This window comes from Maniola jurtina, chromosome 2, assembly GCF_905333055.1.
Source record: "Maniola jurtina chromosome 2, ilManJurt1.1, whole genome shotgun sequence".
NCBI classification, from domain to species: domain Eukaryota; kingdom Metazoa; phylum Arthropoda; class Insecta; order Lepidoptera; family Nymphalidae; genus Maniola; species Maniola jurtina.
Window position 1 is genome coordinate 2,215,909 of NC_060030.1, and position 27,320 is coordinate 2,243,228.

General features: G+C 36.1%; 4 protein-coding genes across 5 annotated transcripts; 2 read left to right on the top strand and 2 right to left on the bottom strand.

Moving 5' to 3' along the window:
* Positions 1-20,098, top strand: LOC123877462 (1,2-dihydroxy-3-keto-5-methylthiopentene dioxygenase). Of its 2 annotated transcripts, none has more exons than XR_006798600.1 (5): positions 1-227; positions 611-777; positions 1,659-1,791; positions 2,237-2,445; positions 2,662-3,363. XR_006798600.1 is itself a non-coding variant. In XM_045924274.1 (5 exons), exons 1-4 carry the CDS (start codon positions 105-107, stop codon positions 2,366-2,368), a joined length of 555 nt encoding a protein of 184 aa, XP_045780230.1. In that variant the 5' UTR covers positions 1-104; the 3' UTR covers positions 2,369-2,387; positions 20,027-20,098. The 2 variants fall into 2 exon arrangements, 1 of the variants encoding a protein (XP_045780230.1); XM_045924274.1 differs by lacking the exon at positions 2,662-3,363 and adding an exon at positions 20,027-20,098 and having other exon boundaries at positions 2,237-2,387.
* Positions 3,852-26,250, top strand: LOC123877495. Its single transcript, XM_045924298.1, has 3 exons — positions 3,852-3,924; positions 5,359-5,440; positions 25,553-26,250. Exons 2-3 carry the CDS (start codon positions 5,379-5,381, stop codon positions 25,830-25,832), a joined length of 342 nt encoding a protein of 113 aa, XP_045780254.1. The 5' UTR covers positions 3,852-3,924; positions 5,359-5,378; the 3' UTR covers positions 25,833-26,250.
* Positions 5,538-7,535, bottom strand: LOC123877474 (low molecular weight phosphotyrosine protein phosphatase-like). The gene is made up of 4 exons (XM_045924276.1): positions 7,390-7,535; positions 7,120-7,307; positions 6,319-6,480; positions 5,538-5,803 (listed from the first exon to the last, which is right to left on the bottom strand). Exons 1-4 carry the CDS (start codon positions 7,424-7,426, stop codon positions 5,708-5,710), a joined length of 483 nt encoding a protein of 160 aa, XP_045780232.1. The 5' UTR covers positions 7,427-7,535; the 3' UTR covers positions 5,538-5,707.
* Positions 8,433-14,734, bottom strand: LOC123877485 (low molecular weight phosphotyrosine protein phosphatase-like). Its single transcript, XM_045924286.1, is given in 7 exon segments — positions 8,433-8,471; positions 9,080-9,189; positions 9,316-9,477; positions 10,157-10,184; positions 10,186-10,339; positions 14,127-14,335; positions 14,414-14,734. Coding segments are annotated over 5 exon segments (480 nt in total). The 5' UTR covers positions 14,167-14,335; positions 14,414-14,734; the 3' UTR covers positions 8,433-8,471; positions 9,080-9,093.
* Positions 26,251-27,320: the final 1,070 nt, after the last annotated feature.

A 27,320-nucleotide genomic window follows, 5' to 3' on the forward strand; every position in this document is an offset into this window, starting at 1 on the left:
TATTGGTCTGTGGTAAAAATTCCAATTTTAAAAAAACACCCGCTGATCAAAAAGTTGTGTTTTGGCTTTGGGTTTGTTTTATTAGTATAATTTCAATTTTAACCATGGTTAAAGCTTGGTATATGGACAACAATACCAACGACCAGCGTCTGGAGCACCATAGGGACCCTCCCAAGTTTATCACACTCGAAGAATTGTACAAAAAAACTGGAGTCGAATATTTCAATGTAAGTTTCTGCGTTTTAACTTATCAATTTTATTTACTTGTTGGTTAGCTAGGTGGTCTTATCTTATTTGAACTCACAGTTGAACTGGTATTGGCCCAAGAACATACTACTGGACGAGGGCACTGAATTAAATTAAAAATAAGATGAGATAAAGAAGTCATTTTACATAATATTTTGTAATTTATTATTACTAAATAGATTATTTGAGCATAGAATTTTCGATTTATGTAGATAGTAGCAGTTTTAATTTGTATTTGTCAGTTTTAACTTCTATTTTTCTCCTTATATTTCCTAAACAAAAGATTTTAATCTGGTTTTCACAATAATTCAGAACATTTCAGAGGTTTTTATTATATATACTTACATTATTGTCTAAATTACAGATAAATGTGGAGACTTACACAACAGATGGAGTGCTGGACAAAATAAAAAAAGACAGAGGTTACACTTACGAAGATGAAATCACTTGCTCAAAGGAGTGCCTGCCAAACTATGAGGACAAAATAAAGTCTTTTTATGAAGAACATCTCCATACTGATGAAGAAATAAGGTTGAAGTTTTTTTTTTATATGTACACATAACTTGAGAGAAATTCAGATCATTTTTGGGAAGAAAGTAATATGAATATTACTTCTATCTATCTAAAATGACGGCTAATAAGAAAATCTGTTTAAGGCTACCATCTTTCATCAAGGTGTTTATAGTACCGAATAGTTAGTAACATTAAGGGCAATTTTTTATTTTTCAAAAGTAATGTTTTTTATATGAACGTTTTTCTTTCTTTCTTTTTCTTTCAATTAAGTATCTTTGTACACAATTATTAAGTAATCACTACCCATACTATAGGACTTCGTCTGTGTTGGTGTTAGCTAGCGGGCGTGCTCTGCCTTTTTGGAGTGTTTTTTTTGGTAAAAATTGACTGAAAAGCGCTCTAAGAGGGTGCCGTGCGTATGTCGGCGAGCGCCGGCACAGACGGGGTCCATACTTGTATAGTTTAACTAACTTGTTACAAATAACTATAAACTTGACATTGGCTAATCTTTGTAAAGCCAGCCAGAGAGAGGGGGAAAAAAAAAGGAAAAACCCATACTATAAAATGAAATTGTGTTTGTTTGTTGTTTTGCCCTTCAATCGCATCACATCAGAGCAACAGATTGATGTTATTTTTTGCATGGATAAGTTAGTCTTGGAGAGTGAGTGGCATAGGCTACTTTTAATGGTGGAAATCAAAAAATCTCTCGTAATTTTTAAATACATACTTATTTAAATTAATGTGGATGAAGTCATGGGCATCACCTCGTATGTACATTATGTATATGGACACTTGTTTTTTTTAAACTTTACTATGGTATAGCTCATTTAAAGCCACAAACCTCTCAGTTTGCTAACTGGCTTCTGTTGCTTTAAGCTGTTTTTTTTTAAATTTTCCAGGCTGGTGCTAGATGGGTCAGGCTACTTCGACGTGCGGGATGGAGAAGACCAGTGGATCCGCATCGCAGTTACTGCGGGGGACATGATCATCATCCCTAGTGGTATCTACCATCGGTTTACATTGGATACTAATGTAAGTATGACATTTCCCAATCAGAGAAAGTCCTGGTACTGCCAAAGCCACTGTGATCCAAACTTCATAGTTGCCGCCAATTTCCAGAATGCAAGCTACCTCTATACCAAATTTTGTTCAAATGGATGGGCCTTTAAGAATCCTGTGGGAACTTGATTTGAGATAAAAAGTATCCTTTCCTGGGATCTAAACTAACTCTGTACCATATTTCATCAAAATTGGTTAAAATTTTTAGGCAATCAAAAGTTAGCAGACTGGATAGATAGACAGACAGACAGACAAACACACTTTCGCGTTTAAAATATTAGTATGAATAGTATGGATTTAGAAGTGGTCAAAAGTTATCTATGTTTTTGCAACATAGTTAATAACAAGTTGTTTTGTACGATGTAGGTAGTTGCTCTTAATTATATGCACACGACTCACGACTGTGTATCTGTTTCAGAACTTCATTCACGCAAAGCGGTTCTTCATCGGCGAACCTGTCTGGCTGCCATACAACCGCCCCGCAGACCACATGCCTGCTCGCAAGGAGTACCTGAACAAGCTGCAAACGGGATTTGTTGCTGCCCACTGAAGACACTTGCCTATCTATCATAATCATCATGATCCATGATCCATTTAAACACTTTCTGACCAATAGATTTGTTCATATCCATACTAATATTATAAATGCGAAAGTGTGTCTGTCTGTCTGTCTGCTACGTTTTCACGGCCCAACCGCTGAACCGATTTTGATGAAATTTGGTACAGACATGGGCTACATCCCGGGGACGGACATAGGCTACTTTTTATCCCGGAAAATCAAAGAGTTCCTGCGGGATTTAAAAAACCGAAATCCAGGCGGGCGAAGCCGCGGGCATCCTCTAGTATGGAATAAATTGCTCAAGGATGTGGTTATGTCAAGCTATGTTAACCTGCAAGTGATAATCGATAGATCGAGTTCGTTGCGCTGATTTCGAATCTATATCAAATTAGAGGATGCCCGCGACTTCGTCCGCGTGGTGGGTTTAAAGATCCCGTGGGAACTCTTTGATTTTCCGGGATAAAAAGAAGCCCATATCCTTCCCTGGGATGTATCCCAAGTATGTACCTTTCATTAAAATCGGTTTAGCGGTTGGGCCGTGAAAATGTAGCAGACAGACAGACAGACACACTTTCGCATTTATAATATTAGTATGGATGGATTAAAATCACTGCGTTTGTTTTCGATGTAAGTATAGTACGCGACAGGTCGAGATGGCAATCGGAGTTTGACGCGGGGAGACGCCCCGCACACCTGCGACAACCAGCACCGGGTTAGCGTTGGGGCTGTGCGGGTGTGCGGGGCGTCCCCGCCCCTCTAAACCTATTGCATACTGTAATGGTTATGTAACTTATAAAACTGGATCACAGAAGCATGTGGTGGCCAACGTGATAAAATTGTACACTCCTAAAGTAATTGTTTATATGTTATTGAGATATTTACATTAGAATAACATTTTTATGTATTGGAATATTATATAGCGGTAAGTTTTTAACTAGTTGTAACTTGTATAATATGTTAAAGGTTCAATAAAATGTTTTTACAGATCACAATAGTTTTTCTATACACATTGATGCAGTAAGAACAATTAGTTGGGTATTTTGAATTTGGATTATTTTTCCTTTAACTCGAATTTTCAACCAATCAAGGCTTCAGTCTCAGTGAAACTCAAGCTGTATCTGTAAGGGTAACTAATAACTACATACATTAAAAACCCGGTCAAGTGCGAGTCGGACTCGCACACGAAAGGTTCCGTACAAGAAATAACACTAATTTTCATGGCGGCCATGATGAGATTATTATTTGTTGTTATAGCGGCAATAGTTATACACGTTCCGTGAAAATTTCAACTCTATCTATTACAGTTCAAAACATACCTACAGCCCGCTCACAGAACGACGTGACGTACGGACGGACAGACATTGGAGGCTTAGTAATAGGTCTAACTCCCTTCGGGTGCCAATGGGACCCTAACTCTAAAGTTATGTGACTCAATAACTAGGCATGACCTACTTGAATCATTTTTTTGCCTTTATTTACTGATCCATCAATCAACAACCAGCATAAGGTAAGATTTCGTTCAATATCTTTACATTTTAAAATATTAGGTGATTCTTCAAGATCCTTACTCCTTCCAAAGATCCTGGTGTCCACTGGTCAAGTGCTGTGAATGCTAATTAGCTAGAGGTCCAAGATTTAACTTATCAGTTCATTTTATAGATGTCAGCACATGGCTATAACGTATTTTCAGTCCGTGAAACGAAAGGTTGCTTGCACCAATGTGCGGCCGAATAGTCGCTAAGGAGCGACGCGAGCGAATTTATCGATTTATTTGGTGATATGAAGTAAGGACTTCATATCACCAAATAAATCGATAAATTGCCTGCTGCGCAAGTACGAGGTAAAACGTGGTCTATTTACATGGAACGACCTGCATAGTGCATAACATGTTGTGGAGTGGAGACCGCGTATACTGGGAAGGCGGCTTGGGACTACCTTAGTTCTTAGATGTGGGAAGTGGGTGGATGAAGAAGGCGGAGAACCGTAGGTGGTGGCCCACTCTCAGGAAGACCTATCTTTAGCAATGAATGCAAACGGACTGATTGATTGATTAAACTGTATAATTTTTGGGAACAATATTTTCTAATTTAGTTTGGTGTAATATTGATGGGCTAAAGAGGCCTTTCTTGTTCAAGCCAAAGACCTAAATCTATGAGTTAGGACTCTACAATCTCTACTGGATAGAATTTTGACAATCTGTCATAGCAAGAAAATCACTGTAAACATGACCTAAATTCTCATTTTATTTTTTAATCAATTTGCATACACAATGGGCACACTGTTCCAAATCCGGGATACTCCCGATTAACAAATCAGCAAGGCAATTAACTAAATAGATGTATGTAAGTACCTATTGTCACTATACACCTACAGGAGGTTAAGAAGTCGGTCTTCTGTTCAAGGGATCGGGTGTTCGATCTCGGGCGCACTTCTAACATTTCGGCGTTATGTACTTTTTAAACAAACAAATATCACTTGCTTTAACGGCGAAGGAAAAGATCGTGAGGAAACGTGCTTCTCCATAATGTTCTTAAAGGTGTGTGAAGTCTGTCAATCTGTACTTGGCCAGCGTGGTGTACTATGGCCAAACCCTTCTCATTCTGAGAGACTACCACTTAAAGAACCCAGGATCTTTGTGTTGCCATAAGTCTTTGTGTTGCCATAAGTCTTTACATAAGCCGAAATATTAATTTATTATCTTGAGATCAAACATCAGTGGGTTCAGGAAATGAGAAAGTAGAAAATCTAATTAAAAAGTTATAAAAATTAAAAGAGATGGAGAACATACTTAAACCATTCATTTTGTGATTTGTAAATCCATACTTCCCTTCCCACTATTAGAAATGTTTATCAGCTGTCTGTCTATCTATTACCTCTCCATGTCTCCACTACTAAACCAATTTTGACTAAATTTGGAGCATTTCAAAGACAGACATAGGATATTGACGAATACACATATTAAAAAATAAAAACATCCACAGAATCCTCTACAACCTCCACTATGGGAGAAGGAATCATAATTTTTGGCCTCTGGTACTTGGCAATCGCATACAACTACTATATGTAAGTACTTGTTTATTATTATTCCTGAAACCATTATTGTTTTTCAACTTCTAAAAATAATTTTTAAACATATCAAAAATTGAATGAAACAAATTAATTAAAAACTATATTTTATAACAATTTAATATCTATAAAACAATTTTTAAATATAAGGTAAACTGTAATTACAAATTGCAATTAATTAATTACCAAATACAATTTTGCAACATGTTTTCAGTTTTTATGACTGAATTTGGAATGCAAAATATGAGTTATATTGCAAAATAACTATTTGACCAGTCCTTTCTCCAACTGCTCGAGGAATCCTTTAGAGCACCTAACAGATTGCTGGTGGCACTTCTCAAAGCCCTTTGAGTCACTGTCCTGTAATAACAAGCAAAAAATTTTTACTATGTAATGTACACCCACCTTACATGTGAAGTGGTGATAACCTGGTAGTTAAAAAATCAGCCTCCTATTAGGGGGTTTGTTTGATCCTGAGCACATCCCTCTAACTTTTCGAGTTGTGCGTTTTAAGTAATCAAATATAATGTTTGGAAGGAAAACATAGTGAGTAAACCTTCATGCCTGCAAGTTCCCCATAATATTCTCTGCGATATATGAAGTCTGCTTATCCGAACTTGGTCAGCATGGTGGATTTTGGCCTAAGCTCTTTTCATTCTAAAAGAAGCTCCATGCTCAGTAGTGCTCAGCAATGGATTAAAGTGATGATGATTTGATTGTACTTAAAATATAAACTTAAGTAACAAGAATGAAGACCATGAACAAATATTTTCTATAGAGAATATATAACATTTTCTGCACTAATGAAATAGCACTATAATAAGTTAAATTAAACTTGAAAAAAATTGCAGTATTAATATAAGGTTTATACTCACATAATAAGGATCCCTAATAATCCTGTCCCCCTGGGGGTCAAAATCTCCAAAAAGTAACAGCTTGGCTTTGCTGTCCTTGGGTGCCCTTTTCTTGAGGTCTCTCATGTTTTCTTCATCCATTCCAAATATAAAGTCATATTTGTTAAAATCTTCTTTTGTGATCTATTGTATAGAAAAGAATAGAATAGAAATATTTTTTAAATTAACTTTTACAAGTACACACTTTTAAATCATCAAGTGTATAAGCACTGGTTCAGGAACCTCACACAAAGAGATTAAGATTGTTAAAAATCCTGTGGGAATTTTGATTTTTCTAGAAAAAAATTAGCCATGTAGCTCTAGGATGAAAGTTATGTGTATGAATCAAAAATCGTTTAAATGGATGGACAGTGAAAAGGTACAGATATTCACACTAGTTAGGTACCTAGGTAGGTACCTAGACAATATTTTCTCATTTATAATATTACAATCTATAGAAAGAATGTACCTATCTGCCAGTTACGTTTTCACAGCTTAACAACTGAACTAATCTGGATGAAATTAGACACAAAGACATTCTGGATGCAGGCAATACTTTTAATCACAGTAAATCCAGCATTTATACCTACATCATTTACCCGAAAAGGTGAATCTTTGCACAATTGTTGTTGGTACTTGTCTAAAGCTTTCTGACACAACAAACAAAAGGTGACACTACTGGTCACATTACACAACACATGCCAGGCATGATCTATAAATTACCGAAAATTGCACAGCTGCGTAAGAAAAGCCTTAAAAAGTTAAAACTCGCATTCTACCAACCTGTCTCGCACAGTTACCGTAAGGAACTCCATGATTTTTCATAGTATCGAGTGCTCTCCAGTCCGGCGGATTACCGACATGCCAGCTCCCTATAGCCGCACTGTCTATCTCCCATTGCTCTCCTAAGCCCATATCGTTCACGGTCTTCTGAAAAACACCTTCAGCTATCGGCGAGCGACAGATATTACCTGTAAAGAATCCAAAAAGAAATTACCGGTTAGTTTTGTTTAGAGGTTATAATTGGCATGAATAATTAGTGAAAATGCTTACCGAGACATATGAATAGGGCTTTCTGTTTCTCGGACATAATTATTTATTGAAGAAATTAAATAAAAGCACGTAAACTCTACAAAGTCTTGTTATTTGTTGTTCTGTCAAGTGTCAACTAGTGTTTGACACTGACAGTTGTGAATTGTCTATGGTTTTGTCATTCGTCAAGGTCACAAAAAACTGCCTTGAACTCGGAAGTTTTTGAACGATTGAAATGAAGCGGGCGGTTAAATTAAAAACCGGCACCTGCATGGCTCGAGTTTCGTTTTACATATTATTATTTTTGATTAATAATTATTTTTTTAGAGACAACACCTTTCACAAACTCAGTGAAAATTATCAATAATGGCTGTCGCTTCTTTAAATACCTATATTTACAATTGAGATAATTTTTACTTCCAATAATACATGCCATGCCGCATGTATTGTTTACTTTCACAACGAATTCCAGAGATTTAAACTAAATTGAGTTAACGATGCCTGCATCATTTTACTATGACCGTTATGCGCCCTTACAAGTAAACCATAGCTGTAATTATTTATATTGAAGCAATCTACAATTTTCTTTGTTGTCATTGCGGCCATAGTAATACACGTACTGTGAAAATTTCAACTCTCTACCTATACGGTTCATGAGATACATCCCTCCTGAAAGACAGACTGACGAACGGACATCGGAGGCTTAGTATTAGGGTCCCGTTGGCACCCTTCGGGTACGGAACTCTTAACTCCTGTTGACTCAAGAAACGCGGTAAAATTATGCCTAGGCATGACCTACTTGAATATTTTTTTTTACCTTTACATACCTATATACATAACTACATTAATCAAAAAATACCTTAACACGTAAATAAGCTCTCGTTTAAATGAGACCTAAGTTTTTCAATTTTTGATAATTATTTTTACACATATAAAAAAAAAATTGAGTAAAACAAGTTAATTAAAAAATATATTTTACAATAATTTATTATATAAAAAAAACAATATTTTTAAATAAAAAAAGTGATTTGTAATTACTAATTACAATTCTGCAACATTTTTCTAGTTTTTTATGACTGAAATTGGATTGGAATGTATATTTTTAACCGACTTCCAAAAAAGGAGGAGGTTCTCAATTCGTCGGAATCTTTTTTTTTTTTTTTTTTTTTTTATTTTTTTTTATATTTTTTATGTATGTTCCCCGATTACTCAAAAACCCCTGGACTGATTTGGAAAATTTTTTTTTTGTTTGAAAGGGTATACTGTGCAGGTGGTCCCATATAAATTTGGTGAAGATCTGATGAATATCTTCGGAGATGGAGAACAGAACTCCTCAATGGATAGGAGCAAATTGCTCGCGATCAGTGTAATAGCTTAGTAAACAGTAGGGTTTTAACTGGGCACAGCATATTATAGTACAGTGGGGCCACTAAAAATTGTGAAATAAAAAATTTTCAAAAGAAAAATAAAACCGACTTCAAAAACGACAAACACTAAAAAGTAAAAAATAACTTTTGTTTAGCTACACGTGTAATGTACCTAGGTATGAAGTCGGGCGAGCTTCACTCTTGGATTTCTAATTTTGTTTTAATATGCTCGCTCGACTTCATACCTAGGTACATTACACGTGTAGCTAAACAAAAGTTATTTTTTACTTTTTAGTGTTTGTCGTTTTTGAAGTCGGTTTTATTTTTCTTTTGAAAATTTTTTTATACTGTAAAATAACTATTTCAGTAGTCCTTTCTCCAACTGCTCGAGGAATCCTTTAGAGCACCTCACACACTGCTTGTAGCACTTGTCGAAGCCCTTTGAGTCTCTGTCCTGTAATCACAAGCAAAATATTTTTAGTTCATGTACCTGTAGACCAACTTTACATGTGAAGTGCCTAGTAGTTAGGAAGACTTGAAAAAAGTCGTAGTAATTTATTGATATAAGGTTTTTACTCACATAATATGGATCCCTGATGACCCTGTCCCCTTGGGGTTCAAAGTCTCCAAACATTAACAGTTTGGCTTTATTGCCGTTGGGTGCCCTTTTCTTGAGTTCGCTCATGATTTTTTCATCCATCCCAAATATGAAGTCATATTTGTTGAAGTCTTCTTTTTTGATCTGTTAGTATACAAAGAGATTTAACTAAGCTCCAATCCAAGACAAATGGTAAAAGGTGTTATCGTTACTGTTAAACTTGTACCACCAATAACAAGCAAAGTAGGTTTTCACAAGTCGGCATTGATACCTCCATAACATAGGTCAGAAGTAAAATAGTGCAAAGTTAACAATCCCTGATTTGTGCAACCCATTTTGCTTTTATTGATGGTTGACAGTGTAAAGGTAACCATAGGTAAAATAACTTTGATTGTGATGTAACTGTGTTGGAACTTTGTAGGGACGTTGATGGCATTACCATGAAGATTTCTGACATAGTACCAATCTTAAAGTATTCGCCATTAGATAAAACAAGCACGAATTTTTCTTCCCACCCCTCAGACAGTGGGTCTGTGGCATTTTGCCCATGGTGCTATTATAAAATCGCCGATTTTTAGCGAAGAGGGGTCCTCCCCCCCCACCTGTGTTACCGCTCACCCCGCGGGCGCAATACTAAATGTCATTGTTTGGGGTTAAGTTATATTTTTTTTTTGTGGAACTGCCCATTACCTCGTAATGAGAGTGGTATCAGGGTTGAGGGAGTCTCCCTCCCCATACCCCGCGCCTCTTTTCCCCCTTGTGCTAAGGGATACTACGTTTTAACCAGAAAGACTATAAAATTCGCAATCTCTTAAGTTCTTACCTGTCTACCAAAATTCTGGTAAGGCACTTTTCTGCATAGTACCGTTTGCCCTCCAGTCCGGCGGATAACCGACATACTCGCTGCTTATAGCAGCACTGTCTATCTCCCATTGCTCTCCTAAGCCCATACTGTTCACGCTCTTCTGAAAAACACCTTCCGCTATCGGCGATCGACAGATATTACCTTTAAAGAACCCAAAAAGATATTACCGGTTAGTTTAGTTTACAGGTTACTTATTATTACATGAGTAATTTAGTAAGGTTAATTATTATTGCATGAGTAAGTAAAAATTTATAACACCCCCAACAAGTGAAGGTTACAGTAACTAGAAAAGAGCTGATAACATTCGAACAAAAAAATAAATTAAAATCGGTTCATTAGTTTAGGGGCTACGATGCCACAGACAGATACACAGATACACACGTCAAACTTATAACTCTTTTTGGGTCGGGGGTTAATTAAAATGATTTTACCGAGACATATAATTGAATAGGGCTTTCTTTTTACCTTACTTTTTAGAATAAGATTTAATAATACTTAGGTACATTAAATATGCAGATGTAACAATAACTTACCTATGTTTTGCTCAATAAACGAATTATTTATTTATTTACTTACTTAATTACAATTACTGCGAAATTCTATACCAACTTTAATTCCAATGATACATGTAGCATGCCAATGGCCAGCCAACACGCTGCATGTGTGCCTAGTTGTTTATTTTCACACCGAATTCCAGAGATTCCAACTAAATTGATTTAACGATGCCCGCATCATTTTACTAACGGTAATGCGCCCTTATATATTAGTTTTAATATATTTTAAGCAGTCTGTAGTTAATATAAACAAGTTCAATTGAAAAGATGTACCTTTTATTAGAGGGGTCCAGGATTCGATCCCGAGCACGTCTTTTAACTTTTCAGACTTACGAGTGTTTTACTAACCGACTTCAAAAAAAGGAGGAGGTTCTCAATTCGTCGGAATCTTTTTTTTTTTATTATATATTATGTTCCCCGATTACTCAAAGACCCCTGGACCGATTAGGAATTTTTTTTTGTTTGAAAGGGTATACTTCGCAGGTGGTCCCATATAAATTTTACGAAGATTTGATGAATATCACTCACTGGTCTAAGATGGAAGCGGGCTAACCTGGAAGGAGTATGGCAGTTTTTATTAAGCCCATACCCCTTTGGTTTCTACACGGTATCATACCGGAACGCTAAATCGCTTGGCGGTACGGATTTGCCAGTAGGGTGGTAACTAGCCACAGCCGAAGCCTCCCACCAGGCCAGACCAGTGTTTTAGTAATTATAAAATTCCAAACCCTGCCAGGAATCAAACCCAGGACCAGCCACTTTCAACTGCGCCAGGGAGGTCGCTTTTTGCGCTAACTGATATTCCAGTCACTATCTTCATTTAAAACAAAAAATATTGCAATTTAATTATGTCTTTTATTATATGGCAAGTTATAATTTAATACTTAAATAACAATAATATAAAAATATTCATAAATTAATATGTACCTATCCTATATTCATCATTTAATCACATATCGTTTCTTTGCGCCAACCATTCCAAAAACCCTTTACAGGACCTTACGACCTGCTGGTAACACTTCTCAAAACCCCTGTCATGGTTGTCCTGAAAATAAAACTATATCATAGAATGACGTAGCTTAATGATGACCACCATGATATTATTAATGGAAACATGATGTGTTTGTTAGTTTTCATGTGTTTCAATGTCAGTTTGGACAGAGATATAGCTTTTGTCCCTGGAGATGGATATAGACTACTTTTTATTCCAGAAATTTAAAATGTTCTCATGAGATTTATAAAAAAACTTACAAACATGTGGATATAGTCACCCCCGCTTATAAAATGTACTCACAAAATATGGGTCTCTGATGATTCTCTCCCCCTCTGGATCGAAGGCTCCGAGCAGGAATATTTTGGCTTTACATTTCTCAGGTGCCAGTTTATTAAGATCCTTCATATTGCTTTCATCCATTCCAAATATGAAGTCATAATTATTGAAATCCTCTTGTGTTATCTTTTGTAAAATAGTAAAAAAAATTGCTTAGTATCCATCACTAACTAAATTATAAATAAATGTTTGTTAGTTTGTCCTTCAATCACGCCGCAATAGGAGCAACCGATTCACATGATTTTTGCATGGGGATAGTCGGAATACCTGGAGAGTAACATTGGCTACTTTTTATCCCAGAAAATGAAATAGATGACTTCGAAAAGATAGAAATGCATTCCTTGGATGGAACCTCTGATCCCCTGAATAGTATGTTGACATCTTAACCATTGACTAGCACAGCTTCTTATTTGCTCATCTTAAAAAAATAGTACATACAAACTTACCTGTCTGCCAACATTGTGATATGGTACATCATGTTTCTTCATAGTGTTTAGGGCTCTGTTTGTGGGCTCGTAGCCAACATTCCAGTCTGCTATGCCTGCACTGTCGATCTCCCACAGATGTCCCTGTGCCATTTTGTTCACTGTCTTCTGGAATACACCTTCTGCTATCGGTGAACGGCAGCTGTTTCCTGTCAGAGAAATTATGTTCGTAATTATCCAAGAAATTATACTATCAGGTCATTTCATCAAGAAATATAAAATTACTCTTACCTAAATGCTAAAGTTTATACATTTCACAGCCATTCAAGTCATTGGTATTCAACACACACTCAATCAATCAGAGGTAGGAATAGGTAAGTAACTAGTGTGAATTCATGCAATTTCATGATGATATCTTAGTTATTATTGACATGCCATTAAGGACCAATATTCTGGGATCACAAATAATGATTTGAATGCATCCTTAAAGGTAAAAACCTAGATTAAAATCATGTAACTTAGTATATTTCATAAGAAGTTCAAACAGCCCAAAAAAGTAGACTTGCAACGAATATTCGGTTACTATTCAGTATTCGGCCTATTCGGCTGCTTTTATTATATTCGGCCGAATACCGAATATCTACATATTATTCGGCCGAATACTGAATACTTTAATAATATATTTTGTCGTAGAGAAATAATTGGTAAAATGAAAAATTAAAATCGATTGATTACGTTCGTACGTACGTACGTGATTCATATTTTCATTTCTGTTATATTCATTTAAGTAGTCATTGGTGCATAACACAGGTACATAATCATCTTCTGAATTGGAAAAATGGAGGATTCTATGTATTTGAATTATTGTGGTAATCAAAATTTAGAAGGGTAAGGTTCTCATTTCTATTATAATCATTTATTAAGTAGTCATTGGTACATAAAACAGGTACATAATTTAATCATTTTCTGTATTAAACAAGTTAAGAATTTTTCTATGCATTTGAATTATTTTCATAATCAAAATTTAGAAGGGAAGGTTATGGTGCAGAAAGACTAACTTTTCTGCATTTTTAGGAAGTAGTTTACTTCTTTTTTTCTCGTAGACCATCCCAACTTCAGAGCGATGAGTACATTAGAACAAAACAAAGGAGCGCGAAACAATCACGTCTGTACAAGTTTTTGGCGCTAAAATCCGGCCGAATACTTTTGCCGAATATTCGGCTATTCGGTCAAAGGCCTCGCCGAATATTCGGTATTCGGTATACTGCCGAATATACTATTCGTTGCAAGTCTACAAAAAAGTCTTTCGAAATTCATTTACTTTTGAATGAAACAGCTGTTTTATTGGAACCTTAAAAAATTATAGTTAAGTGACTTATGCAGTTTTTGAAATGACTGATACAATTGAAAAATCAGCTATCAATCTTGTAGAATTTTAGTATTTATGTTGTTGCTCCTGTTACTTTATTTTTCTGTTGTTTCTGTTATTTTATTTTTTGTTGTGTTATTCTATTTTTATAAACATTTTTTCAAAATATTATGATAATAATGAGAAGTTTAACTAATGAGAATGAAATGAGAGAACTATTTGTGGAATTTTTACTAGTATTAGAACTTACCAAGGCACACAAATAGAGCTTTACTTTTAATCTCAGCCATGATTCTGTCTCCTTATGGGCACTGAGTTCTTCTTGTTTCCAGTATCACTGACAATTCTGCAAAATATTTAGTCCTTCCAGTGCTTATAACCATATGGTATTTCAAGTTATTTCATAACCTTTTCGAGCGAAACATTACGTAATTTGTGCCTGAGGTTTTTCATCTGTTTCTGCAATGTGCAATCTATTGAAAATAATCAAAAGCAGTAAAGTTTGAGCAAAAAACCAAAATATAAAGACATACTTACTTGTGCTTTTTTTCTAGGCACAGTACGAAATTCACTTTATAAACAAAGAATTCGATTGCAAACGTGTATTCAACACAAGAAAAAGCCAGCTATAGACCTTTGGAAACACCATAATAGCTATGTTTTATATATTTAAAGCATAAATTTTCCTGTTAATCCTGAAACTGTTTACAAAAACAACAAAATGGAAAACCCAGATGGAAAAGGATCAAAACATTGGATTGTGGCAACATTGGCAACAGCCACAGCTGTTTCTGTCACTGTCATTTGTCAAGATAATTTTTTTCATCTAACTTTACGCTGGGTTCTAGCCTTTTTGAGCCCTTGTCAAAATCATTGTCATGTCGTACTGCACAGATTGTTGAAAGTCTATTATCAGTGATTACAACTGGTCTATGATTACAACTTGGATATGACTTGGATCTTGTGTCTTTTGTGATAAAAATAGGTGTCAAAGTTAAAACTGTTTTTCCCGCCTATTTTAGAATTTCATACTTACTTGAAACAAATAAGAACGCATGTGGGATTAGGTACTGAATTGTATTATATTAGGTAGGTATACTCTTCAGTTTCTCAGGAATCCATACTAATATTATAAATGCGAAAGTGTGTCTGTCTGTCTGTCTGTCTGCTACGTTTTCACGGCCCAACCACTGAGCCGATTTTAATGAAAAGTTCAGACTCAGCGGGATACATCCCGGGGAAGGACATAGGCTACTATTTATCCCGAAAAATTGAAGAGTTCCAACAGGATTTAAAAAAAAAACAAAATCCACGCGGGCGAAGCCGCGGGCATCCTCTAGTACTGTATATTTTGTAGATAATTAAGTAGGTAATAGAATTTAAAGCCATTAATAATTAATTGCCTTTCGAAATTTCTAGTTCCTATGTTTTGATTCCTTATTTCCTATTGATATCACTTCCATTACTATGAGTAAAATAATTAATTAGTAGGCTTGTTATAGATTGCGGGTTCACCCCAAATGCTTCACTGTGGTTAATTCTGTTCTTGTGCCCAATTTTTAGTTATTTGTACAGAAAATATAAACGAAAGGCAAAATAATTTTAATACTATCCGATTGAGGCCGGGTAAATAATTATTTTGATCCTATAATAAATGTGGTGTCCTAAATTTTAGACCACTAATTCAAAATTAATCTAAAACCTGCAATTCAAAATTATCTAAAACCTGTCTAAAAGCATTCAACTGTTGAGTACTGTGCGAGGTGTTTTATTTACGTAGGATGAGTACCCTGGGTAGCGATGCAGTTTATGTGCATTAAGGCCTACCACACTTTTCGATTTCCCTGGATTTTCACCTTTTGTGATTTTGTATTAGAGGCTTTACTACTGTTCTTGCTGTTACACTGTCTACCTTAAGGAGTATAGAAAAAAAGTCCTTAAAAAGATTAAGTGCTTAAAAATACAGCCACTTAGGTGCTATCTTTTTAACCGATTTCAAAAAAAGAAGGAGGTTCTCTATACGACTGTATGTTTTAGGGTTCGGTACCTCAAAAGGAAAAACGGAACCCTTTGAGGATCACCTTGTTGTCTGTCTGTCTGTCTGTCTGTCCGCCCGTCCGTTGTGTCTGTCAAGAAACCTATAGGGTACTTCCCGTTGACCTAGAATTATGAAATTTGGTACTTGGCCGCTTTTTTTTTGTATGTTTGTTGCGCGATTACTTCACCAAATTTGAACGGATCTTGATATATTTTTTTTGTTTGGTAGGTCATACTTCCGAGGTGGTTTTATTTTATTTTAGATTTTTTTTGGAATAAATTATTGTACGCATGGTCAAGAATTGGTCACCCTACTATTAACCCTCCTGAGAGGCATTTAACTATTTTCGTAGCCCGCGTGCGGCAGCGATGTGTCGATGTGTCCCTAAATGGCGACACCGCATTTAGACATAGATCTCTTTGTCTCGCTGTTGCTAACCAGTCACAGTTAACTTTACATCTTCCTAGATTGCACTTAGCCAACTTGCGCTGCGCCTACGCATAGGTCTTTCAGCTAAATATAGGTACCCACAGGACTTCGTCTGTGGTGGCGTTTGCTGGCGCGCGTGTTGTGACCCTTTGGAGTGTTTTTTTTTTGTTAAAACTGACTGGAAAGCGCTCTAAGGGGGTGCCGTGCGTATGTCGGCGAGCGCCGGCACAGACGGGGTCCATACTTTTATAGTTTAGCTAACTTGTTACAAATAACTACAAACTTGACATTGGCTGATCATTGTAAAAGCCAGACGAGAGAGAAAAAAAAAAGAAAGGTACCCACAGCGGTTACCATGACCATTGTAAAGTTTAATCACTGTCTTCTTTCCGTGCGGAATTCTGTGCGGAAATGTGAGAAATTTGTAACTCGTATTTTTGATTCAAATCTTGTTACGGATTTCTTAAGGTGCTTACCCAACTTCTTATTTACGAAATCGATTCGAAAGTAACTTCAGCCATCATATCATCATTGTCAATCGATAAACGTCCACTGCTGGGCATAGGTCTCTTGTAGGAACTCCCACACGCCACGGTCATGTGCCGCCTGAATTCAGCAGCTCATTTGATGTACCAACCTACTTTGTCCACCTAGTGGGACTTTCAACATCGCACTTTTCAGTGCGAGGTCGCCAACCCAATACCTTGGGAGTTGGGACTTCAACGTCTATCGGTTTTTTGAACTTCAAGAGTTCAAACATAGTATAGTACCAACCCTTCAATCTTGACGCTGCACCGATACCTCCCGCCAACCTCTTGCTAGATATACCTACCTAATTATATCTTTAGCTTCAATGAAAGCATGTTCATAATTCATACTTCATAGCTATAACAGGAGATCTAGTTATACAAAAGAATAATTTGACCGATTCTGACACATCATAGGTACGTTATGCTCAAAACGCTAGGTCCAGAAACCTGATATTTTGCGTGAAGATTTTCGTTACATAGGATATTATAACAGACCTCTACCAAGAAAGGATATTTACCGGGGCTCGTCAAATATAAAACCTCACTTATCAAAGAACCTATAATTTACCCATACCTATCTACTACAGGATTCATACCACTGCAAATTTTTTAGACAACTTTATCTAATCCTAAAAATTCAATGGCAAGGTTAGATACAAACGTACAAAGAGCTGTCATTTTAATGATTAGATATATATCATGAGTTATGACTTTCTATTATATATTATTACTATATATTATTATTTCTATTATATTTGATATATCAATCACGTTTGGTACGATTGGTGCAGCAGTTACTATGATCCTATATACACTCTACTTATTTATATATATATATATATCTATGATATATCTAAGTTAGTACCTATCTAATCCGCCAATATGACCCAACGTGCGATTGAACGATTAAAGGTTGCCGCACATATATCAAAGCAGGAAACGGATCATCACCTCGCCGCCAAGCAGGCGTCAACCGGATGGAGGCACCGGTAGTAGCGTCGGCGCTTACTGCTCTCGACGACAGCAACAGTTGGGCTCTCTTTTGGGGAAGACTTTAACAGGCAGCGTTGTCGGGTACAAAATGTATAAAAAACCTATTTAACTCTTTAAAACCTATTTTAAAGAGACTCAATTAGAAATTGTCATTTGTAACATTTTTTAACGACTCAAAATCGATTAAGCAAATCCAGCTTTACGCTCACAACGTGTAGACGAAAGCGCGGGGGCGTGGGCGATTCGTTGACGCAAAACTGTGGGCATAAAGTTGGACTTGCCTTGTCGTTTTTACCCGACTGCGGCGAAGCCCTACAGGAGGGTTATTTTCACATGCGAAAATGACACAAATGCCAAAACTGATACAAAGGTACGAAAATGACCCAAAAAGTACGAATTTCGTACCGTACTGGCAACGCTGAATGAGACGTCAGCGGGACGGCGAATTGGCAGATTTTCCGAGTTGATAGGTATGTGTGCGATAACCCTTATATCGTATCCGTCGGCGAACAATGAATAATTAAAAAGAAGATATCGACGCGAAGCTTGATGACATGCATGTGTCTGCAAATTATCCTCGTACTAAACCGATGCAGATGTTTTGTTTCTTGATGTTACAGTTTACACCCATTAGCATTCTATCTTCCCGCTGTGTCACGTTCAGAATTTTTAATTTTTGAATTGACTAACTAGGTGTAGCTTAGGTATTGGCTATACGATGCTGTCAGCAAAATCGTGTCGTCAAGCGATTCAGCGATACCGAGTAAAAACTGAATATTGATATGGTTGGGTAAAAAACTGACAACACAACCTCTACCTACCTAATCAAGTTATCACTGTGAGATCTCAATCAACTGTGGCAGTCAAAGGATTAACTTGTGGTGGGATGGAAAACCTTTAAAACGTCAAAATATTCGCTACCATAAATCCTCCTGAAAACCATATGTTCCTCCAAGACTCTAAAATCAGTGCATACAGACATACGAGGTTCCAAGATCACATTCTGCGAGCGACATATGGCTAAGGGGAATCGCCTCAAGACATGAAACGCTGTGCCTCAGGTTTACTTGTAACGCCTGACTGAAATTCATAGACAAGGCAAAGCTCAACCCGTAGCTGCTTCTATGTGGATGCTAAGACTGTATTTGTGTCCTTATTAAAGGAATGGTAACCTTCTGTTCGTTGTCTGCGCCGCTTGCCGGGGTTGTCGGCCTGCGCTTCAAAATAGCGTCCCCTGCGCGGGCGCACATACCGACTCTAGGGTTGTCCTCTTTGCCGGTTTTTGTAAAGAATTTAAGACACATTAAACGTGGCTCATATCCCCTTTTCTTTTACAAATTAGTTTTTTATTTAGAAAAACTAATTTGTAAAATTAGAAACTTGTGCAAGGAATTGGGAAAAGATACGACAAGAAGAACAACAGGTATGTTTTGAGCCTGTGACCTTCCGGCTTTTATTATAATCTGGATAATTTATGGTCGAAATAAAGGATTTTTTTATCTGTCCTGCACAAGTTAGCTAATGAGGCTCCTAAAAATTGATAAAGAAAATCCCAAAATTTATTTTTGAAGTTTCAACAGTTAAGTAGGTACTTAGTTGATATGTGCAGGTACCTATAAAAATCTTTGCGCCTTGAATCACTGTACAACAGATTGTAAACACTCTTATAATATGGCATTTGCAATACAAAAAATACTTGTATTCGTACGTATCAATAATTGTTAAACGGCCTTTAGTGGCGAAAAAAGGATTACCTAAGAGCTAAGTTAAAATTATATTTGGATCGTGTTCCATGGATTTGTCAACCCTACTTGTATCTAATGCAAATAAAATAACTCGACGCTAATCGGTTTTTGCAGTCGCTTCGAAAGACCGTATATAAATAAGTACCTAAGGAAGTATACCACAAAATTAAAATAAGTAAGTTCCAGGGACAAATAAATAAGGCATAGCGCATACTTGAGTAGGTTTCTGCGGTAGTGGTGTCTTAACTGTCAAAAGAGTCCCCGTTTTAAAGGTGATATGCATTGTGCTGGTCTGGCACTACAAAAGCCACCAAACAAGAAAAGAAGAATAAACGTAGAAAGGAAGCTTACATCTCTGGTGCTCCAGGCTTTCCAACCACATATATTTAGGTATATTATTAACATCGTCATTCGTTATCATCATCATGATCAACCCATCGCCGATCCACTACTGAGCACGGGTCTTCCCTCAGTATGAGAATAGACCATAGTCCGTCACGCTAGTCCAGTGCGGATTGGCAAACTTCACACGCCTTTGAGAACATTATGTTAAACTCTCAGGCATGCAGGTTTTTTCACTATGTTTTTCCAAGTGATATTAAATTGCTTAACACGCACTTAGCTCTGAAAATTTAAGGGTCTGTACCCGGGATCGGACTGACCTCCCGAACAGGCGGCCGATATCTTAATCCTAGATTATTATCACTGGTATATTATAATCTGTTTTTAATCCCGAAGCTCAAAACACTGAGTAGTTTCGGATGTGACATCAAGGAAAGGTCGCTGGCGGAGCGCCAACTCTGTAAGGTCGATAGACGATATCGCACGTGAGACGAGATGAGAGTGTGGAGTGTAGAGTTTAACGGCTCGCCTCGCTCTTACATAACTAAACGAAATTTCAATAGATTTACGACAGAAGAGGACACATCAAATGCAGTTCACAACAAAACAAAGTACTAACCATCTAATAGACACGTATACTAGCTGTCCCAATAAGTTAACAAAGATTTTTAAACATACATAAAGTATAAAGAAGTAAATAAAGTATCCATTTTTAACACAACAAAAAACTGTAACGGGGATAGGGATAAGATATTTCAATAATTAAATCTAGATGTCACTAGAATCCAAAGCCTAAGTTCAGAACAATTCAATTCAAAAAATTCACAGAGGTTGTGATAATCAATTTCATTGGAAAATTGTGAAACTCAAAACAGACGAGACGAGAGTGTGGAGTGTAGATTTTAACGGCTCACTTCGCTCATTACATAAGTGAACGAATTTAGATTAGACAGAAAAAAAACTTTGGAAGAGCTTTTTAGTTTCAGTGTCGTGCCTAGTGCGCAAGGCAGTTTTATGCTCTTGGGCCTTGAAAATTTCTAGTTCATAATCACTCAATTCTTCGAAAATCAATGGCTCCTACTCTATCGCTTGTACTGACGTCAGTGCTGAATAATAAATTGCAAAAGTACTAGGCAACAAGTACAATAGGTGGGTATATCTAGGCAATACGTATAGGCACATATTGTTCCTTGCACCAAAAGTGGAGTTCCCACGGACGCGCATAAAATCGATTTCGCTTCTCGTCTTTGTAATGACAAATAATATAGCTGGAAGTAAATACGAAATAAATAGTACTGAATTTGCTTTTCCATTAAAATTATGGTTCATTTGTTCGAACTATATTGGTACCTTCAAAAGAAGAGTGAAAGACATCTTCTGGGCAGGCGCGCTCCACCTCAAGCTACATCATATCCTGCTTGGTGTGATTGCAGTCAAGTGCAAGCCCATTTAGTTATAAAAAACCTTCATTGCTTCCTAAAGATCTTGGCTTCCAAGTACCAGCCAGCTTTCACTCATGCCAAGTCCTGCACCACTTTACTTTTGGTCGACTCTTCTAAAAAGGCTTGGAGCTTATGAAGCTATGAAGTACCTGCCTACTTAATCCTGATTACTACCTATTCTCAATCATTACGTTGAGTTTCGGTTATTGTATGGAAATGTATTTAATTAGGTACCTAAGTACTTTGCTGGCTTAGTGTCTCGTCGAGGGTCATGACTTCCAAATACGGTACTGCTATTCATTCTCTGTCCTGCAGATAGGTACTACTTCGACCTAATCGGCTTACACATAACATACACATAAAGATAAACCTTAATTTTCTGCCTTATCTAGAAGTAATGTTAAAGGTACTACCATACCAATATTATACCTAAATGCGAAAGTGTGTCTGTCTGTCTGCTAGTTTTTTACGGCCCAACAGTTTAACCAATTTTGACGAAATTCAGTACAGAGTTAGCTTACATCCCGGGAAAGGATATAGATCAAAGGACATAGAATCAAAAAGTTCCCATGGGGCTTTTAAAGGCCCATCCGTTTAATCGATTTATATGAACTTCGGTAGGTACAGAGGCAGCTTGATCCCGGAAATTGACATATAGGCAACTTTTTATCCCGGAAAATCAAAGAGTTCCTACAGGATTTAAAAAAAAAAAAACAAAATCTACGCGGACGAAGTCGCAGGTATCATTTAGTATACAATAATTATCTGCTTAGTAATTCTACTACCAAAACATTCTCGAACACCTTATTAAGATCAGTTTAAGAGGGGTCTCTCCGTTATTCGCTTCATACAAACGTAGTTCCAATTTCATTTGAACATTAAGCAACCAGAGTCCATGAAATTTTGCAGACATATTCTAGAAACTAATATCTATGTCTGTGGCTTTCCAGATTTTTGTTAAAATATTCGGTTTCTAAGTTACGCGGTCTTAAAAATTTACATACAAATCTTTGAACCCCTGTAATTTTAAAACTACATTTTTTTAGAAAAATCTAAAACACCACAGGCACAGATATTAGTTTCTAGAATATGTCTGCAAAATTTCATGGACTTTGGTTACTTAATAATATTCAAATGAAATTGGAACTACGATTGTATGAAGCGAGTGACGGAGAGAGCCCTGTTAAGATCAGTTTAAACACAAATAACAATGCAATGAATGTACCATGTTCAAGGCTAGAGTCATTACGATGACGGTGACGTTGTGGCTCGTTGATTCGCAGCGGACCTCCGTTCTCTTTGCCATTAGTCACTCCTCCACTTCCTGCGGTTTTTGCCGTCTGTCTGTCTGTCCATATTGTTTAGGTTTGAAAACTGTATAGAATTCCGCACAGTTCACTTTATATCTTATTTGGGAAAGTTTTATTTAGCTTTGATAAATTGATTTTTCTCCAAAAATCTAAGTAAAAAGTGCTTTATTATAATTTACAATAGTTAGGTAAGAAGGTACCTACCTGCCTACCTTAAGAATTACTTCTATGCATCGATGTTTCTATGCATTTGAAAGTCCATAAAAATCGCCTACACAGCTGCAGCTGGTTAGGTTTCTATATAATAAGTTTTTGATATGTTGTCGATTTTAATCAAATTCCTTTGAATAAGTAGTTCTCAATAATTTCTAGGAACATTTTCCTAGCTTTAGCGGGCTGCCAGCTAGTATAAGACCCTTCTAAAAAAGTCTTGAAGATTTCTTGTTAGACTAGGAACTAGGATTTGTACCTAAACCTGTATTTATTAGATTTGAAATATTCCTCTTTAAGACCTGGTAATGAGTCTGCCGGCAGCTGGTAATGGAATCAGCTGCAGCGATTAGATATAAAAAACTAGATTTGAACCGCTCGTCTTATTCATTAGTGCTCAGGAGGAGATTATTAGACTAGCTCGGCCCACGACGTCGCAAACAGGAAGAGGAAATTGGATTCCTGGGTAGGGTTGCCTTATAAATCTCAAGAGGAACGTATATTTGAAGATATCGCCCGAACAACCTAATCTGATGCCCATCATATCTACGTTTATTCTTATTATGTTTGTATATAGGAAGTAGGTAACCTACGAAATTACTCATCCGATTTCAAAATTTCTATCACCGATCTAGATAGCTAGATCTAGATTCCCGAGTGCCTATTATTTTTCTTTGTTCATAAATAGGGCGTATTTCGTTCATTATTAGGCATACATCATTTAGGTTACCCACTTTTTCAATATTTTTGCTAGGTATTTTAGCATAGGTAAATTGCGTTAATTTAGAGAAAATCAAACGTACTAATAAAGCAATTTCATATCCACCTCATAATGTAACGTTCTCCCTATTAAAAGGAAATCCTTTAGGAAGAAGAAAATCAGAAGGAGCGTCATGAAATTTCTTTCCATTTGCGACACCCCTAATCCAGATTTGCACCGGCTAGGCATCTCTGGACTCAGACAGATGTTAAATATAATACTTTAACTATTTACATAGCTATATAGCTAAAGGTCTTAAGCCAAGTATCCACCAGCAATAAAACTTGCAGAAATTATCTCTGGCAAGTTACTGAGTAAACACTCGGAGCAACTTGCCGCTTCTGTAAATGTACGTATAATTATCTAATAAAACTTGGAAAACTTGTCTTGTAGACTTTGAATTGTGCAGATTTTATTACTAGTGGACACTAAGCTTTACGAATCCACTTGCGATAGTTTGCGATCTGATCTAGAAATTAATCTTCATCAATCGCAATTAGGAATATAATAATTTGAAACATGAATGCTACTATTCAGCTATGATTAGAATATATTGATTGAGTTTTGTTCCAAAGCACACTACCATCTGTTATTGCATAGATATTTTGCACCGATATTTTTCTTCTTTTTAACCCCCGACCCAAAAAGAGGGGTGTTATAAGTTTGACGTGTGTATCTGTGTATCTGTCTGTGGCATCGTAGCGCCTAAACGAATGAATCGATTTTAATTTACTTTTTTTGTTTGAAAGGTGGCTAGATCGAGAGTGTTCTTAGCTATAATCCAAAAAAATTGGTTCAGCCGTTTAAGAGTTATCAGCTCTTTTCTAGTTTTCTTGTAGAAAAGAAGGTTAGATAACCGTTAGGTTCTTAATATTATGTCAATTGACAAATTTATGTCAAGCTGTCAAGATGCCTTCACTTGTCGGGGGTGTTATAAATTTTTAATTTACACTTGTTTTTATTATTATTTTCCGATTCACATTAATTGCTGACTGAAGGCCAAACTAATAGGTATCATAAATGTGAAATTATGTCTATTTATTACCTATCTACGGCCCATCCGTTTAACCTATTTTGATTAAAGGTGCAGAGATATACTCGTAGCTTGCATCCCGGAGACGGTCTTTATCCCGCAAAATCAGAGATGCTGCGAAATTTTTAAAATTCTAAATCCACGTTTACGAAGTCGTAGATTCATTTCATAAATAATAATTAATTAGTAACGACAATCTTTGATATTTCCGTCATTTTGTCTTGATACAAAAACACAAAATTCGAAATTATTTCAAATAATGTCATTAATTATAATTTGATTTATGGTTTTCAAAGGTAAATTTTCCGCAAACCCTTTCTAAAAATATCAACGAATTATAAATCTAACCTGGCAAACACCATCTTCCTTCTGTTAACAATAGTTATTTGGAATAGCGATTTTGGGTCCATTCCAATTGTTTTGGCCATTAAAATCAGCTGTCTGTTTGCCTAGCTCTCAAGTTCTGGTCTCGGAATTATGCAATAATAATAGATTATACATTCTCCAATACGATGATGCCATTTGGCACGATATTGTATACTACAGTTACTTTATGCCCAATATTAGATTGGGCAGTAACTCTTTGTGTCTTATAAACAAGTATGTAGGTATTTTGTTGATCATCTTTATTTTAATCGAAGGTGTTATTATTATTCCGAGGGGTATGTTTTTGTTTTCCATTTATTTTTAATATATTATTTTCTTTTTGTAAATCACTTTACTTTTAAATTTTTGTTTCTATCAGATTCTTTTTATTTTTCTTATGTTTATCTTTTTGGTCTTATGATTCATTCGGTTTCTTTTTTGCGAATAATATATTTTAAAAAAAACATTTTTTTTGCAGTGTGAATTCAGACAGGAACAAACCAGATGACAAAGAAGCGAACAAAAATTACGAACCAACGTATGTACAGCCCCTAAGAACTGTTAGAGATGATAAGAAAAAAATCGAACTAACTAAGGACCCTCCAGCTGTAGACCAAATAGAAGCTAAAGCAAGAGTATTAGAAGAACCAGTAAAAATCGAGCCAATTGTTGAAACTATTGTAGAACCAATGATGGATCCCAAAGATGAAGACGACTCCGCCGGAGAGTTTATGCATGAGGAAATTGAGGAAGATTAAATTTTAGAAAATAAAATACGTTACTTTATGCTAGACATGGCATATTTTGTACTCAAAATTTGTCGTGATAAGTATCCAATATCTATAGGCTCTAAAATATCTACCACATTTAAATATGCTTCGAAAGTTACGTTCACGAAACTAAGTTACCGATGTAACATTAATTTGCGTAAATTTTTTATATTGGTTTATCGGGTTTTATTGATCTATGGCGAACCAGAGTTTTTATAAGTAGGTATATTAAGGTCTTCCGGCGTTTTCTTTTCTAATAATGTAATTTTAAATCACTAAATAGTGATGAGCTCTTACGTAAAAGATACACCTCGATATATTTTAATTGTTTCTACATTTTGTATTTACGGAGGTATGTATTAATAGTTTTATAGAAATATATTGTATTTTTAACTATTGCACGTTGCATTCATTTATTTATTTTGATTTAGTAACAATTATTCAATATTCTCATACATACACCTCTGTTGCATAACTCTTTAGTCTATTGCAATCGAAGCAAACAACTTCAGCCTGAAGAAAATCACCGATATTTTTATATGCTGCATAAAATGTATTCATTTCTCGATCTTTTGAAATTCAACCATCTACCGTTAAACTTACAATTCAATTTTCTGTGATTCTATTTTATCATATATCTTTATGATACCAACCAAATATACATAGAATGCAAATGCTTAACGTTAATAGATTTTGAATTTTAAACGAGGGCGTTATTGGAGCTTATTTTCAACGGCCAGTTTTTGTCGATCGATCCACCATGCACATTATGTCTACTGTATGTTCGCAATTAGCACAATATGTTGGTGTGTATGTTTGAGTTCGCATCGTCAAGGTCTGAATGTGATAACTCAGTTACAGGTATTGTGCGATTTGCAAAACGTCATCAATTCTAATGCTTCGCTAATTTAAAACGGTCAAGTTGAATGTCATTGAAATATTTTAGATTTTCGTTTATTGTTTCTGTACAACCTGAAAATAAATTGCTTAGCTAAGTTCACAGTAAAGTATTAGGTACACATAGTTTAAATAATCGATAGATCGAAATTAAAATAAGCGGCTTCAGATAGAGAAGCATTTTGGTGACTTATTTCGATGACGATTAATTACAAGAATACGTTTAGCTATACATAGACTTAAAATGTAAGCTATAGGTATAACTTTTCACTGAGACGGCTCATGAGGGTGCGGATTGGAGAAAAGTGACAGTTGACGTAAAAATCAAGGAATTCAAAGTCCTTAGGTACCATCTTTCCGCAATCCGTATTGAACTCCACAATCTACGAACTGTGTCAGATAGCGGTACATCTATGTAGGTATAGTCAATAGAAGCATTTGTGGCTTATAAAACAATTTTTTTTTTCTCCAGGGGCTACCTGCCTGCTGCTCCATCGGCACCTCCAGCAGAGCCAGGTGAGTGAGAGCTACCAAAACATAGACTGTCAAGGTTACTGGCCTAAGAGGCTTAGGAGGTTG

Coding starts and splice junctions, on each gene's coding strand:
- LOC123877474 (XM_045924276.1), bottom strand. CDS start 7,426: ATGTCCGAGAAACAGAAAGCCCTATTCATATGTCTCG. Junction 6,481..7,119: donor ACGGTAACTGTGCGAGACAG/GTTGGTAGAATG, acceptor TCTATACAATAG/ATCACAAAAGAAGATTTTAA. Junction 5,804..6,318: donor TTATTAGGGATCCTTATTAT/GTGAGTATAAAC, acceptor TTGTTATTACAG/GACAGTGACTCAAAGGGCTT.
- LOC123877495 (XM_045924298.1), top strand. CDS start 5,379: ATGGGAGAAGGAATCATAATTTTTGGCCTCTGGTACTTGGCAATCGCA. Junction 5,441..25,552: donor ATCGCATACAACTACTATAT/GTAAGTACTTGT, acceptor TTTTTTTTGCAG/TGTGAATTCAGACAGGAACA.
- LOC123877462 (XM_045924274.1), top strand. CDS start 105: ATGGTTAAAGCTTGGTATATGGACAACAATACCAACGACCAGCGTCTG. Junction 228..610: donor CTGGAGTCGAATATTTCAAT/GTAAGTTTCTGC, acceptor TCTAAATTACAG/ATAAATGTGGAGACTTACAC. Junction 1,792..2,236: donor GGTTTACATTGGATACTAAT/GTAAGTATGACA, acceptor TATCTGTTTCAG/AACTTCATTCACGCAAAGCG.